Source organism: Sitophilus oryzae, unplaced genomic scaffold (genome assembly GCF_002938485.1).
Source record: "Sitophilus oryzae breed Bouriz unplaced genomic scaffold, Soryzae_2.0 scaffold_1396_pilon_pilon, whole genome shotgun sequence".
In the NCBI taxonomy this organism is placed as follows: domain Eukaryota; kingdom Metazoa; phylum Arthropoda; class Insecta; order Coleoptera; family Curculionidae; genus Sitophilus; species Sitophilus oryzae.
Genome location: NW_022146055.1, coordinates 10,878,526 through 10,896,417, shown reverse-complemented (window position 1 = coordinate 10,896,417; position 17,892 = coordinate 10,878,526). Strand labels below are relative to the sequence as shown.

General features: G+C 31.5%; 1 protein-coding gene across 1 annotated transcript; it reads left to right on the top strand.

Annotated features, from left to right (window-relative positions):
- The first annotated feature begins 2,526 nt into the window (after positions 1 to 2,526).
- Positions 2,527 to 16,951, top strand: LOC115876038. The gene is made up of 5 exons (XM_030891712.1): positions 2,527 to 2,680; positions 8,032 to 8,231; positions 11,351 to 11,546; positions 11,725 to 11,862; positions 16,483 to 16,951. Exons 1-5 carry the CDS (start codon positions 2,611 to 2,613, stop codon positions 16,761 to 16,763), a joined length of 885 nt encoding a protein of 294 aa, XP_030747572.1. The 5' UTR covers positions 2,527 to 2,610; the 3' UTR covers positions 16,764 to 16,951.
- The last annotated feature ends 941 nt before the right edge of the window (positions 16,952 to 17,892 follow it).

Here is a 17,892-nt window from a genome sequence, read left to right as displayed (position 1 = left end):
CCGGGTGTTCCATAAGAAAAATATAACTTTGGTATGGATCTTAGTTCCGACACACCCTGTACATTTGAAAATAATTTTTAATTATGCACATTGCCTCTCTACATATACCCATTAAAAATTTTGTTTCTACATCTTTCCGTTTTCGTATAATCAACCGAGGCGAATGAGGTGCGCCACCCTGTATATAAGGAAGCCAAAGCAAGAGCAATGATATACAAAACAACCCCAGAGTTCCCAACTGGCAAAGGAGTACGACAGACAGATGCAATATCTCCAATGCTGTCTACAGCAACACTATAAGAAATCTTCGAGAAGAAATCGACTCGACTGGACAAACAAAGGATTAAAAATATATGGAGAATATCTTAACCATCTAAGATTCACTGACGACATAGTCCTAATTGCCAATAGCCCTGAAGAACTTAGCAATAACTAAAGTAATGTACAACAAACTGGTAGAGAGAAAAGACATTCTAGTAAATTACACAACACTGGAAATAGTAGAAGAATATCTATATTTTTGGCAACTAATACACAGCTCGGGATCTTACTACCAGAAGTTAAGAGAAGAATTAAGTTAGCATGGAATACTTATGGAAGAAACTCAATCATATTGAAATCTAGAATACCACTTTATATAAAGAAGAAAACATTCGACCAATGTGTACTTCAGGTCATGACCTATGCGTGCGAAACCTGGACACTTAAAACGGACATTATAAGGAAACTGCAGATCGCACAACACTAAATGGAATGGAATATGCTGGGAATAACCAAGAGAGGAAGGAATAGAGTGGATACCAAAGGAACAGAGTGAGACAAAGGAATAGAGTGGATACCACAAAAGACCCAGGTAATAGATGTCATCCACAAAATCGAATCCCTAAAGTGGCAATTGGCAGGACAACTGGCAAAAGCGGACAATGTAACCACAAAAATTAGAGCATGGTACCCACGAGGAATCGAATAACCTAGAGGAAGACCAAACCTGAGATGGGATCATGATATTAGTAAATTAGCAAGGGTAACTTGGGCCCGCATAGCCAACAATAGACAACAATGGGCCCAATTACAAAGAGTGTATCTAAATATGTGAGGGAGACTACACCATAATTGGAAATGATTGAAAAAGCTGAAAATGAAGATGAATGAGATCATGAATGACAACACCGCATAGTGCTTTCTTATTGTATTAATCGATGTCTATTGCAAATCTATGAGGTTCTGTCCATTACAGAATAGAATTTCAACTGAAAAACTAGTTATTAAAAAAAAAATATTAATAAATAATATTTTCTTGCCTTTAGCTGTGTATTTTTTTCTAATTTCGAAAAATCGAAAGTAGAGAAAAAAAATAAAAAGTAAAAAGAAAATTGTTTTGCTTGTCGTAAAGGGGGGAACCGACCTCCACTCCCACAACCGGCTTCTGGGCCTACCCTACATCAGGTGGGCTGTCCAGGGGCTGGTTCTCACCGATACGGCAAGCAAAACCCTTTCAATATTTTTATTCATTTCATATAAGTATATTTAGCGGGCCGAAAAACGCTCTTTACCATTTTTTGACGGGAGATGCACTAATATCTCACCGACACTTTACGACATCGTCTGTTGATATTAAAAGGGTTTTGCTTGTCGTATCGGTGAGAACCAGCCCCTGGACAGCCCACCTGATGAAGGGTAGGCCCAGAAACCGGTTGTGGGTGTGGAGCTTAGTTCCCCCCTTTACGACAAGCAAAACAATTTCTTTTTACTTTTTTTTTCTCTACTTTCAATTTTTCAAAATTAGAAAAAATACACAGCTAAAGGCAAGAAAATATTATTTATTAATATACACTAAAGCTGTAAGAATTTTATTCATTTCATATAAAAAATAAATATATAGAAATTACTTAAACATAAACAATAATATGGTAATTAAAGGGTTTTAATTATTCCGAATCATTCAGGCAATCAGTGATTCGGACCACAAGACTGACAAAAAAACACTTCACTGCAATCAACTAGTTCATATTTTAAATATTTTTTTTTATCTAATGATAATACGATAATGATAGATAGAGAAAAGATAGTTGAAAAGGCCCCAATCTGAACAGAAAACGAAATAAAAAATAAAAATAATTCTTAAAAAAATCTTTGAAAGATCTAAGATTAGTGTCCAAAATAATACTAACAATTATTTAAATTAACTGAATTTTAAAGCCAATAACTTAGATATACACTAAGTAAAATAAAATTATCAAAAGAGCAAAATATAATTTTTATAAGATAAATATGAAATATGTTTAAAGATATAAATGATATTAGATCCACAATGCGGAGGGTCAGCTTCTGAATATCAAATAAAACATTACTTCTACCTGCTATTAAAACAAAAATGTCAAGTAATTTAAGTAACGCTTATAAAACAAGCTATAAATCGGGACGTGTGTGGAATCTTTAGATTCTGCCAGGTGTTGTCCATGTGAATTACAAGAAAATAGTGGGGATGACGATTGCGACATATATACCATCTCACATGGTATCCCCATAATCAAAAATCAAATTGCCATTTGACACTTAAGTTAGTTTTTTTAATTTTGATTTCGACGTGCTATCATCACACAATTCAAGATGAAATTTTTCCAACTTTTGTGTTTGGTTGGTGTCCTGGGATTATGTAGTGCTTATCCTTCAAGATACAGTAAGAAATTTTTGTTATTTTTATTGTTAATAATTAAAAAAATCAAAAAACATATTTGTAAAAATTTCATTAACTTAGTACCGGGCCATACATGGTGAGTCTAATAAGCGCAAATATATTCAGGGCTGGTAGATCTCGACTCTTTACCGTTTCTCGGTTAAGTCAAAAACAACTGGGTTATTTTACTTCAAAAATTTTAAAAAAATATATTTTGCTTAGATATTGAGATCTAGATCTTTAGAGATTGAGAGATTGAGATCTAGATCTCTTAGATATTGAGATCTACTAGATCTTTTTTGGGTTTTCTTTCTTGTAAATTTAATCTATCATATTATCAATAAATTATTTTTTTAACTAAAAAAAAATTCAAAAAATTCCAAATTTTCAATTCTTTTTTCGCGAAAAAAGCCTAATAGACGTGTTTCTGGGGTCGAAATATACTACCCCTAAAAATATTTGCACTTATTTAAGACTCACCCTGCATATACATGTATTGTTATATCACTATAATTTTCTTAGTCACTGACATTTGTTTATTTTAAATTAATTATTTTTAAAAAGTGCATAGGTAATTAAAAAAATACTAAAACATATCAAATAATATGTAAAAAAAATGCCATTTTGCCATTTAAAAAACAACTTAAACAACTAAAACTGAACATCTAAATAAAATATTAAAAAAAAGAGTAGTTTAATAAAGAGAGAGTTACAAAAAACACAAGTAAATATTTAAACCGCTTTAAAATAAATTAAAACATTTTGAATTAAATGTTTACTAATTACTTTGAACTAATGATATATCTAAATTATTATACCGGGTGCGTCTCAAAAGTGGTTCACCCCTATAACTTTTTTATTTTTTCAGATAAAACAACGAGATTTGGTATGTTAGTATATGGCATAAATTGGGATTGATTGACGTATTCAATTGTTTTCGGTCACTTCCGATTTCACCGGAAATGACTACAACTTTTGATTTTTAAATGGCACCCTCGGCATTTTTTTACTTTATTCGATAGAAAATGACATTCGGAATCGAATGACATATCATATGTCAATTTTTGACATAGTCCCTCAAAAACAAATTCTATTTTAAATATCAATCTAGAGTGCCATGGCTGTGTTAAAAACACTAATTTTTAATCAAGGAGCCTTGGAAAAATAGATCTGATTGTCTAATGTTTTTAGTGTCTTGTCCTGACCAGTTAAAAGATGCCTAAATCGTATTTTTAATCATATCTCAATTTTTTCAAATGAAACGAGGGTGGCTCATTAGCATATTTGGAAAAAACATTTTTTTACGAATAATTTGATACCACACACTTTTTCAATTTTGAGTCAAATTGTCGTTATGAACCGCATATTACAATTTCAAATAAACCATATGCCAAAATGTCAAAAGTTGACATATGATATGTCATTCGATTCAGAGTGTCATTTTCTGTCGAGTAAAGTAAAAAATTACCGAGGGCGCCATTTAAAAATCAAAAGTTGTAGTCATTTCCGGTGAAACCGGAAGTGACCGAAAATAATTGAATACGTCAATCAATCCCAATTTATGTCATATACTAACATACTAAATATCGTTGTTTTATCTTAAAAAATAAAAAAGTTATAGGGGTGAGCCACTTTTGAGACGCACCCGGTATAAGGTAATGTAATTTAATAAATTATCTTATATGCTGATATTAAAACAAATTATATTACTTATTAATTCTACCGAAAAATTCCCAAAAATATTAATCCAAGGAGTTTTATTTTTAAGAATTTTTAAGTAAGAACAATTTCTTTAATCTAACATTATTGACATTACTCTGTTATCATTTGGATAATTTAAAGCGATGAATTAAAACATTTTTAACAATGTACTGTAAATGGGGACTGTAAAACGGGATTGACTATCAAAAGAAGAAATTTAATCTAAAGAAATACTTAATAAAAAAGCAGATACATATATCAAAAAGAAAATCAGAAAAGAGCGTTATTAAAATAGACAAAACTAAGTAACATTCATAGTTAGCTAGTAAAAAAAGACAATTCTTGTTATAAAACAAAATAAAATATAGTAAACACGGAAATATAACTTTTACATATTGGCATTCTGCTTAGTATAAATAAAAATGATCTTTGAAAGACAAAGAGTATAATGCCGAATCATTGTAGATTGGACATTTACATTTTTCTAGTTTTACGGGATCTCGGGATTTCGGGAATAAATACACGGGGATCCCGGTTTAGAAACTGTAAATGTACCTTAAAAACGTATTTTTCTCAGATAAATTAAGTAATAAATTTGATATATTTATCACAAATAGACTCTTTCTTTAGAAAACAAAAATCACTACTCAAGAAAACTAACAAAAGGTATGAGTATACATATAGCATAAAGAAATTTTTGCTAAAAAAAGAAAAAAATGCTTTTTCCAAATATGCTAATGAGCCACCCTCGTTCTATTTGAAAAAATTGAGATATGATTAAAAATACGATTTGAGGATCTTTTAACCGGTCAGAACAAGACGCTAAAAACAGTTGTTGGTCTATTTTAAATATTTATTTGACATAAGATAATAAATTCGTTATTTCAAATACAACACTATGTATTTTTTTGAATAAGTCGAAGCAGATTTAAATACTCATTCCAACTATATTAGGGTTTCCTATCTGGCTCAGATTTTGCATAAAAAGCTTTTTTTCAATAAAATTGTAATCAAGATGGCTGGAGTCGCCATGGCAATTTCCTAGTGACACTTAGTAGCTATTTTCAAAATTGACATTAGTTTATGGACTTTATTTAAATTTGTAACAGGTTATTTTTATTTAATTTACCTACAATAAGATTAATAAGTAAGTATTTAATATTTTATCAAGAAAAAATGAAGCAGTATCTGCTTGCGGAAGAAATGGATATGTTACTAGTAATTTTATATTGTGAGGACAATTGTTTGGTTGGCTTGAAGGGTTTATGCTCAAAGATGTCCAAATAGGAATTTTCATGACAAGCGTTCCTTTGAAAAACTACTTTTCCTATTTTGCAGAGCTGATAGTGTGGTATATGAAAAACCTATTAGGCAGAAATCTTTCGTTGGAAGTGAAGAAAAAGAATTTGCCTTAATTGGCTCTTTTATATAAAATCCAATATATCTACAAGTCATCGTAATATAAATCAAAGAACTATTTCTTTATTTTTCTTGAGTAACTAACTTTTCTAAAAGTATACTGTTACAAATTTAAATAAAATCCATAAACTAATGTCGATTTTGAAAATACCTACTAACTGGTACTAGCAAATTGCCATGGCGACACCAGCCATCTCGATTGCCATTTTATTGAAAAATCGCTTTTTATTCAAAATCTGAGCCAGATAGGTATAGGAAACCCTATATAGTTTGAAAGTGCATTTAAATCTACCTCGACTTATTTAAAAAAATACATAGAGTTGTGTTTGAAATAACAAAGTTTTTATGTAAAATATATATTTAAAATAGACCAGCAATTTTTGATACCCCTGTATACATTTAAGGAAGCAATACAATTTTTTAGTAAAGTTTATTTCTCTGGCTTCAAAGTCAGCACAAGAATTAACTCTGAAAAGTAATGTACAGGGTGTTTACAAACTTTTTCATTATAGCATGCATATTTAAATATCTTTAAATATGCATGCTAAAAAATCAAAGCATCTCAAAAACCAAAGCATTTCAACATATTAAACCCTTATAATAAATGCCCTATTTTATGCCCAAGTATCCAAAAATTAAATAAAATACCGGGTGTTCTTCGATGCACATTGCCTCTCTACATATACCCATAAAAAAATTTGTTTCTGCATCTTTCCGTTATCGTATAATCAACGGAGGCGAATGAGGTGCGCCACCCTGTATAGTGCTACACCTCTCACATCCTACAATCATTCCTCTACTCCTCATTTGAATAATTCTTATTTGAGAAAACATAAAACAATTTTTTAAAGTGTACTTTTAAGAAGTATTTATAGCAGATGGAAACATACAATTTCATGGATATTTAAAAATTTGTCGAAAATTAACACTATAAGTACCTACAGACATATTATGAAGGAATAAAACATTGCCAGACACATATATGTAATTCCAAAAAAAAACATTTTTCTCCAATTCTAAGGACCATTTATGAATAATTTTTATTCAATAAAAAAACAAATTACAACCTTCTTAAAGCCACCTGGCACTTAGCGGCATTAAAAAATAAAGAAGAGTACGGGTCAAGTAAATGACGTCTAGTGCTTGACCTCGCCAAAATTATTATTGTTTGTCTTTCCTCAGCCGTCTTAAAAACCGTATTTTTTACGATCAAATACTATAACAAAAGGACTACAATAAATGCTATTAAGAAAGCAAGTTTAATAAATTAAATATAATTTAATTTAAAAGAGTACAAGATAATATAAATTTAGAAAAAAAACTATTTTAAAATAAATTCTCCTATTAAAAAAAGTTAAATGAAAGTTTCAGCTTTATGCAAATATCTGCTATTTTTAAAAAAAATAATTTTGTAAGTTTTAATGAGTTATATAAAAATGGTATGAACTTAGTTGTATTTTCTTAATAGAGTTCAAAGCATATCTAATTATCAGTCAGACTAGAGAAAATTTTCAGTATTCTAAAATGGTTTAGATATTTTAATGAACTTAAATCATAAAATAACTGGTATATTTATTTTTCAAGAAAAATTTTTAATTACAACCTGTAGCGATTTTTTTTCCATAGCAACTGTTAAAATTGCCTTATATCTATCAAAAATAGTAGATAAAATAGTACTTTAACCGCAAGGGTAGATTAAATGATACTTCAACAGCGAGGATATGTTTAAAACTTTATTTCTTCTCGCACGTTTTTTAATTGCTTCCATTTTTGAAATTTTTTGTATTCCTTTTCATAAGTTATTCGGCATTTAAATGGAAGTATTATTATAAATGGATATGGCGTTTGTTGCCTCAGCCTGAATATCTGTTGGTAAATTTACTTATTTCGTTTTAAGCCATTTCTGGCTCCAATTCAATAAGCAATCGACACGAAAGAGAATTAAAAAATATTGACTCAAAACTGACAACTAAAGAGACAGCTTTATTTATTTGTCAAATTACATAGAAACCAACGCCAACCCAGCATAATTTTTTTTCTACTCCTAATAAATTCCTTAAAATAATAATTTCTGAATATTTTTTAAAACGTAACTCGCTATGGAAAAAATATTGTTTTATACACGACGATAAAATTGCATTATCGTCTCTCGAAAGTATAAAAAAATAACTAAAAATGAAAGTACCAAAAATGTATAGAAATAAAATAAACAATTTCGTGTTCTTTTAATATAGGATTGTATCCTCGAAGTTATATGCTGGGTGGTTCTGTCTATTCCAATCCAAGGTATGTAAGGGAGGGATATGACTATGTTGCTCCAGGCCAAATGACAGCGATGGTTATTGGAGACACCGTTGCCACCAATTCGTATTCTGGTACACCGTATAGTCATCCATCGCCAGTCGTACCAGTTTCAGTCGAATCACAACCTGAGGTGAGTTTTATTTTGATATTTCTAGTTGTTTGAAGTCAGTGAGAAATAATCTTTAAGCTAAACAAATTGCATAATATGTATAATTATTTTTTCTTTTTGCCTATACACATTGTGTTACATTCTACATCATACCGGGTGTTGCATCGTCGTTGGGAACATAGGAAATCCCATGCAAAATTTGAACTGTCCCAATGTCGGTTTTTGACTGGTGTTTGATTGTTATCTATTCAGTTTTAATTTAAAAATCGATTAAGTTTTTCTCAAATTACGTAAAATCGGCTTGTCCAAAATTGTTCAAATTTGGCATGTGTGTTTACCAAATGTAGGCCTTTAAAAAGTCTATTGACGACGCTATAAAATCCATAGGGGAGCCAATATCTGGACAGTTCAAATTTTGCATGGGATTTCCTATGTTCTCAACGACGATGCAACACCCGGTATACTATCTGCCAGCTTACTAGTCCTACTGATGTATGTACTTAAAATTGTATCCATAATGTTATCTAATCTCTTTGTTATTCTTAGTTCTTCGTAGCTTTCCACATGTTTTTATTTCCCACTTTAGTTGTATCTATTAATAAAGATATTTTCTGGACATTTCTTTCACTTATAGTACTATAACACTGCTTTTATTTATACAGAATGTAGAATATAGAATGTTTAGGAGGGGGTTAATCACCGCGACCTTACAGATCTATTGTGTTTTCCCCTTTCTTGAGTAATAACGAGTTATAACTTCTCATTTATAATATAAATTATTATTAAAATTTATAACGTTACTAGCGTGTACCAGCGACTTCGTTCGCGTCGAATTAATCATTTGTAATGGTGATGATAAAGCAAAGCAAGAATTTCCGTTAACATAAAAACTGGATAAAATTTTCTCACATTTATGTCAGCATGAGAAAAAACAATATGGCGATATTATTATATAACCTGGTAATATTTAAGGGGTAGTTTCATCTCATTGGAATTTGACTTTCGAAAAATCCGTTTGCCAAAAATAAGCTTTTTACGTCAAACAGTAGCGTGTCCAAGCGTTTTCCCGAAAGACTAACCGTTTTTTAAATAAAAAATATTGTAATATTTGAGGGGCTTTTTCACCCTCTTGGAATTTGAGATTCGAGACTCCTCCTTATCGAACCTCTACACCCCACAGTCAATCCGTTTGCCAAAAATCAGCTCTAAACGTCAATCAGTTTAAGCAGAATCGTGATTACCCAATGGTCATATTTTATGAAACACTTTGTATAAATTTATAAAAAATCTTAAAATATGTAAAACAACACAATAAAATATACGTGTTCGAGAGCTTTTCCGAAAAACTCACCGGTTTTTAAATAAAAAATATTTTGATATTTGAGGGATAGTTTCACCCCCTTAGAATTCGAGTTTCGAATTTAATTTCTTCAGCCTCTCTAGACATTCTTTGACCAACTTCGAATCGATGGTTATTGAGTTGATCGCTTTTAGTGCTGCTTGACTATCGGATAAGATGGCTATTTCCTGTTTTCAATAGTTCCTATTTAAGATAAATTGATAGGGTAGATTTCTGCCTGAAGGATGCTGAGGTTGGTGCTGAGGCCTATTGGTTCAGAGTATTTATTTTTCGGCCCCAGTACTCCTATCACTGTCCCTGCTTTGGTTTTGGAAGCGTCAATACTCAATATACCACGTTATGTAGTATATTAAAAATATTTTTCCAAGACTCCGTAATTAAAAATTAGTGCTTATTATTATTAAAAACACAGTCACTCTCAATTGAAATATAAAATATTTAAATTTCAATTTACAGTGAGATTTTTTTAAGCGAGAATATCAAAAGTTGACATACGATACGTCATTTTCTATCGAATTAAGTAAAAACATCAAGCCATTTATTTAAAAAAAACAGAAATTGACCGAAAACCATACCAAATCTCGTTTATTTATCTAAAAAAAATAAAAATGTTATAAGGGTGAGCCACTTTTGAGAAAAACGGTATCATTCAAAAATTTCCTATTGATAATTATTTTAACTCATTTTTAAATTATTGAAATAATGCCTTGTTTATTTTAAGGGCGACAGGCTTGTTTTTTTCTCTTGACAAGTAGGTACATTGTTATTCCCTTGCATTTTTAATTCAGTCTCAATCCCACGGTGCGAAATATAGGTGGCGCTGCATTACAATTGAACTTCGGTCGATACCCTTCTCAGAATGTTTACGATCTTATCTTACTCAGACTTACCCATAAATAATAAATGTGTAATTATTGTTGTAATAAAAAACATGGACCATTATGTTTCATAGGGTGTAATGTATACTGTCTAAAAATAATGAAAACAAAGATATATTTGATAAACAAAGTTATCCAATTTAAATCTGCAGAAATCAATAGAAGATTTATTAATCATATTTCAGTAAAAAATAGATGTATACATTAAAGAAATTTTTATACAGAATGAGTCTTAAATAATTGCAAATATTTTCAGAGCTGGTAGATCTCGATAAAAGAAACATATTTTTTCGTCACCGTTTTTTAAATAACCGAATTATTTTACTTTGAAAATTAAAAGAAAGATTTTTGGCTTAAATTTTGAGAACCACTGGATCTTTTCTGCGTTTTCTTTTCTGTAAATTTAATTTACTACCTACATATGTTGCTACGTTATCAAGAAATGATATTTCTCTATTTCTATATTTTACTAAAAAAATTGAACAGTGCTATCCATAAAATGAATAAAATGAAAAATATACGAAATAATATACATGTACTGATTTCTTTCGAAAATCGACATCTATGAAACTATGAACCCTTCCTGGACATAAACGGTACATTGTGAGAGAAAATTGTAGAGAGAAACAGGCCCTATAACATAGGATACAACATTTTAATGAACAGTGGTATCCATAAAATAGTAAATTATATAGAAATAGTAAAATATAGAAATAGAGAAAACATTTTTTGACCAAACCAAACCTCATAATCGTGTTTCTGGGGTCGAAATATACTCTAAAAATATTTGCACTTATTTAAGACTCACCTTGTATAAACTTGGAGAAGCATTCCTATTTGTGTTCGATTAAAAATATAATTTTTGTTTAATGATTTTAAACTAAATGATGGCAAACATTTAGATTCAAGATGAGCAAGTATCGGAACAGGTGACTGAAAAACAGCAACCCCTTTTAATTGCCGTACAAGAACCAGAATCCATAAACGAGACCGAAAATGAAAGTCCTTTACAAAATGAACAAGAAACATTGTTTACTTTGGAAGAAGGAACCACCGAAGTCCCTATAGTAACAACCACTACTAGAGTTCCAGCAAAAGGTAATTTCAGATTTTACTCATAAAGTTTTGTGATGATCTAAAAGCAACACCAATATAAATTACTATAATAAAACGTAAAAATCTAAATTACTATAATAATATAGGAAAAGAAAAAATAATTTTTAGTTTAAGATTGATCTATAATATCATCATATTATTAGAATATTTAATGTTTTAGCTCCTGGTAGAAAAATAAAAACAGGAAAAGCTAGAAAACCTACTACAACAACTGCAGCTCCAGTAGCTAACGAAGAAGAGGATGAAGAAGAAGAATCTGGAGTTCCTGCCAACTGGCCATTCGGAAATACAGGAAGGGGTAAGGAAAATTATCAATAAAAATGACTTTTGAAATCGAAAGTATCAAGATAAATATTCTTAGAACGATGTAGTAAATTAAAGTTGAAACAGTTAAATTAGAGTAAATATACGAATTTATCAGTTCAGCTGTTCATCCTCAGCTGGTAGAATGTAGAATCTAGAATCTATGGGAGGGGAAATTAATCACCGCAACCTTATACTAAGGGCTGGCAAAGGTTAGTCTTAGGTCGAGATTTCCGTATGTAAGAAGAGTACAATACGTTTATAATGTACTGAACAAAGAGAGAACAGTAAACACGTTACCAAACGTTTGAAATGAATCGAGAAACTGTGCACATTGCTTAAGAGACGTGGAAGGGGATATAGCAGATTTATCGCAGTTGACCGGTCGACCCAATCAGTAAGTACTTAAAGTTCTAGGGAAAGGTGTACATCATGCGTTCAGCTTCACGATTTAATTACGTCTCGTGATACTTTATTTGTTTATTTATTAACGAGTAATTTATAGCTTGAAAATTTTTAAGTGCAAGCTAGAAACACTTGCATTTTTGGTAAAAATAAGTGGAATTGAGTGGGTTTTCGACAGTGGTCGGGCTATTAGAACTCTGAATTCAAAAATCCATATCTCCAAATCTATTAGAAATAATTGGTTGTAGTTTTTTCAAACTTTCAACAACAGACTTTCTTAATATTTCTGCTGTATTTTCTTCGTAGACAGTAAGTGAAAATCTTTATCAATAAAAAAATTACAAGACTGCTGAAATTTGCTATGCTTTAAAAGTAAATAGATGGGTTGTTTACAATTTTTGACTGGAAAAAATCAACCTTAATTAATTTTTCTTATGTAAACATATTGTAAAAGATCCTATCTTCAAAATAAAAAAAGTCTCAATATCTAAAGCGTTTCTTGAGTTATGGCGTGTTATGTGTTAAAAAGTTGAGTTTTTAAATTATCGCGATTACTGACGTTTTCTCGTTATAAAAAAATGACACCTTAAAGATATCCTTATAATTCCATTTCAGATGCTCAGAAACATTTTTAATGATTTTATCTAGTTATCTTTTCGAAAAAAGTCTTTTACAAATAAGCGGTTTGCGATCGTAATTTTACTTTACTTGATAGGGAAAAGCGTACCGGCAACGCCGCAACAACACTCCGTCGCATTTCTCTCACTCCGACTTAATAAGATCCCTATGCGATTTACTTCCACACATGTAAATACCGACCCAAGAGTAACAGTTGCCAGCACGTTATGTATATCTACTATATCCACGTTTCATGAGTCATAACTCATCATACAGTCTCAGGGCTTAGACTAAAGCCAGTATCTGAGACGGGTTTACAAAGGTTAGTTCTCCATCTCCAATATCAGTTGTACCAAAGTTTAGGGCACGAATGGTTGTCGTCTCGACGCACTCAGTGATGAGGAGTTTTCCCATTTTCCCTACAGAATCTGCAATCACCGTTCTTTTTGAGCTTCAATCGACTGAAATGTTTATTGAGGAGACTGTGTTCTGTTAAAAATCCCGTGACAATCCGAAGACTGTTCTTACTTAAATCAAGGAAATTCTTTGATTTTTTTCGGTCGTAAGTTCTGAGAAATTTCTTCGTGTGTCTTAGGCAATTGAAGGATTCCCATTTCAAGTTACGGCCGGAGTCTTCCAGGTTCTTAAGTTCTGTTTTAAGTTGGATTCCACTTGGGAAGCAGAACGGTTCTGGTCCAGATAGTGGAGTCTTAGCTTCTTTTCTAGCTAGATTGTTTGCTTTTTTATTGCCTCCCTAACTTTGTTGGACTGACACACAGATTAGGAGGACTTTATTTTCTTTGCCTAATTTTTTCAGCTTCTCTAGGTATTCTTTAACCAATTTCAATTTGGTAGTTACTGATTTGATGTTGATCTTGATCTGACAATCAGATTAAATGACTATTTCTATCCTCAACCCAAAATTTATTTAAATAAAAATATTTGCTTACCTATATAGAACGATAATCAAGTCGCCATTGGAAGTAATGGTATGTCACATTCAATATACCAGTACTGTAAACAATGTCTGTACCTTCAGTACAAAAAACAATTTCAGTACATTTGCCTCTTACAGCCTCTGAAATAGTGCCATTTAGATATAGCCATAAAATGTAGATCCCGTGTATTTGTAAAAAACTGATAATACACATCACAAGTACATATATCTACCACTTAGGTCACCTATGCTCTGTACAGGAAATGGTACCAGAATTTAAAAAAATACCGGAAATACATATCAATAACCATACTGCAGTAGGACTATTTACTATTATTAAAATATGCCACCACTGAAAATACACTGAAAAGATTTTTTTTCATATTGGTTGTTCTTGTATAACAACAAGAAAAAAAGGTTTTTCTCCTGTCCAGGATTTTTAATGCTTTTATTCTTTTAAAATGGTTTTTATTTAACTGTCAACTGTCATTTATTATTAATATCTTTTTTATTTTGTCATATTCTATTATAGAGTTTTAAAATTTAATATAAGCATATTCCACAGAGGGCAATAGGAACTGTTTAATATTCTAAGAGTTCTAGAAATAAAAATTTAATTAGAAATTGATTTTTGTTACCTCAATACTGAATATCCCTCGGTCAATTAGAGTTTATAAAGCTAATTGATGGATTATATAATTAACGCGGAAGAACTCTAAAAGCCAGTAATGAATAAATTTCTCGTTTTTTCGCCAGAGGAATAAGCTAGTTTTATTAAAATTTTAGGATTAAATAAATCCTTTAATAAAATTTTAAGAAGAAAGAAAATAAACGTATTCAATAATTATAATACCGGGTGCGTCTCAAAAGTAGCTCACCCCCTATAACTTTTTTATTTTTTCAGATAAAAAACTAGATTTGGTATGTTAGTATGCGACATAAATTAAGATTGATTCACGTATTCAGTTGTTTTTGGTCACTTCCTGTTTCACCAGAAATGACTTTTGATTTTTAAATGAAACTCTCGGTATTTTTTACTTTATTTGATAGAAAACGACATTCTCAATAGAATGACATATCATATGTCAACTTTTGACATTCTCGCTTAATAAAAAATCGTATTTTAAAACTGAATCTAGAGCGCCATGGCTATGTTAACAACACCAATTCTTAATCAAGGAGCCTTATAATAAAGTAAAATAATACCGAGGGTGCCATTTAAAAATCAAAAGTTGTAGTCATTTCCGGTGAAATAGGAAGTGACCTAAAACAATTGAATAAGTCAATCAATCCTAATTTATGTCATATACTAACATACCAAATCTCGTTTTTTTAACTGAAAAAATAAAAAAGTTATAGGAGTGAGCCCACTTTTGAAACGCATCCGATATATTATTTTAATTATTTAAAAAAATTGCGTCCTTATAATTTAGATATTGTCTATAACTTTATGACTCAATTCTATAATTTTCCAGTAATTCTATAAAAATAAACAAATACGTATAAATCTAGCTGGTAATTCATTAATAATGTTCATTAAGTTCACACTTAGTAACCAAAGTATTATAACACAACAAATAAATATTACTGAGTACATTATACTTTGTAATACTTGTTTTATGACTCTAAGATTGGCATTTTTGCACTAAAACTGCACTTTGTGGCTGATTCGTTTCTTGGAAAAAGGCTTCTACATATTAAAGAAGTTATTTTTGGTACAAACCACTGTTCTGGTTGCTCCTGAGATACAAATACATGCCAGTCTCTTTTTGCACCGGTTTTGCTCTTGCTCTACGTTGCTCTAATTTTGTGTACCAAGAATGTGCTTAATTATGGGTCCTATCATGGTATACATTCAGCGCAAAATGTTATTGCCGCAGCTCCATCTATTTCTCGCAAGTCTTCTGTATGTCACGTGAGCCTTTGCGACTTTGCTGGTAATGTTCTTAATATGCCTGTTCCATAGAAGTTTACTGTCCATCAGGGTTGCTCCTATCTAGGAGCAACCCAAAATATTTAACTTTCCATGATGGCAGTATTTCTTTCTCATCTAGAAGGATTATTTTCAAGTTTTTTAGATATCACATCCTTGTGAATGACGCTACAGCGTTTTTCTCTGTGTTGATACTCAGTCCGGCAGTTATGCGCTCATACTTCCCCCGAGAAATCATGACTATGAAACACTGCGACCAGTGAGGCATATTGTGTTTGTCCCCTTTCTATATCTGCACCCATTCTCCTATCCCTGTGCCCTGCACTAATTTATGCAAGCCTTTGATAGAATGGGAGCCTAGTTCCTCCGATCCTAGCCTAGCTTTCCCAAATAAAAAGTGTCGCTTGCGATCCAAAACTTGCAGTGACATATTATGTGCTCTGCTGTTTCAGGATCTTTATCGCAAAGTCTGCAGCAAAGACTTCCTTGACACAGGTTGAGCTTGTTCAGGTAACACTTGACAGCCATGTGTCCTGTCAAGAGGCCTGTTGTAATCCGCACTTTTTTCCTGCTAAGTATTAGCAGTTCTTTTGCGGTTTAGGAGCTAGGCCCTTGCGATTAGTAGATTGCGATTATTCCAGCTATATTTATTCTCAATGAAAAACTTTATTTTCTTAGTTTTTGTTATTACGTGAAAATTGGACTCTTTTTTATATTTGCAGGAGGTATTCCAGCCTATAACGCCTTTTTCCCTATTTTCATCGGAGGTAGCTCACCATCCGGACGATCCCGAACGCGTTCTGCAAATGCCGAAGACGCTGGTGGATATCCTGGATCTGCCACGGCAATTGCCAACTCGTTTTCCACCGGCAAAGGCGGCGTTGCCACATCCCATGCTACATCGTTCGGCGATCCCTATGCCGCAACTATGTTGAGGAATGCCGGCCTGTTCAATTTCAGAACGAAGGCTGTTAAGAAGCATGCTATTTTAGAAGATGAGTGATTTTGAATGCGTTTTTGTGTATTAAATTTAGATATTATGAAAAAATCGTTTTTTTAAGTTTAACAGAAGTTAAAATATATGCGTTTAGTATATAATGTAAATTACCAGGTAATGCAACCAAAAAATATATCAAATTTTGTATTGTACAAAATATAGTAATATAAATTTAATAAAGAATTATACACTGACCCACAATTAGTGATTTTCTTACAAAATAAGACAATTTAATGTAAATAATATCGGACAATTTCAATATAACAGTAATAGCAACATATGCCTAATTTTTTTACAAAATAAGTTAAAAAAATGTACAGAGCTGTAAGCTGACAAAAAACTTAGGTCTTTTTTTATTTAAATCATTTAAATGACTTAAGTCATCTCTGAAAGTTGACTTAAGCGACGGCTATACGGCACGGTATAGTTTGCGCCAAATAGAAGGAACACTGTGATGTCCACACGATGCAAGTAAGATCGTACATTCATTATTATTTTTATTCAGAATTTGTGGTTCCGTTTTTGGAAATGTCAAGTGACGCATTATTGTTTAATATAAAACCCATAAGAGTCACAAAATTGTAGCTGATACCGTCTACACGTATGATATCACCGCACAAACTGGTTTGCACAAACTAAAATCTTTAGCAGCTTACAACAATTTTTTAATATGTTTTTATGGTAAATTTTCAACAGCATTTTTTTAAACTGTCAGGCTGGAACATCCAGGCAGGAGATCAAAAACACCAATACTGGCGCTCCAGTCATTAACTTAAATTATGACATAAAAATATTGCATAATATAGTGATTAAAACATATCATCACTTTTTAATAGATCTGTATTCGATGACATCTGATGAAATTCAATATATAGGTAAAAAGTACTACAAAATTGGTTAACTCATAAAGTTTTTATGTTCTTACTGCTCATATCTTTGTGCTGGGTTAATTTTTTGTAAAATGAATAAATTAGTTTCTAGCGGCAAAATATCTAGATTATTTCACAAATTTTATAGTGATTATTTATAGTCACTTTTACAGTATAAGGTAAAAAGTTATATTATTCTCATTGGCGTAACAACAGTGGTGACCGGGGGTGCCGCCCCCCCGCCCTAGCCCCCAGAGAGCAAGACC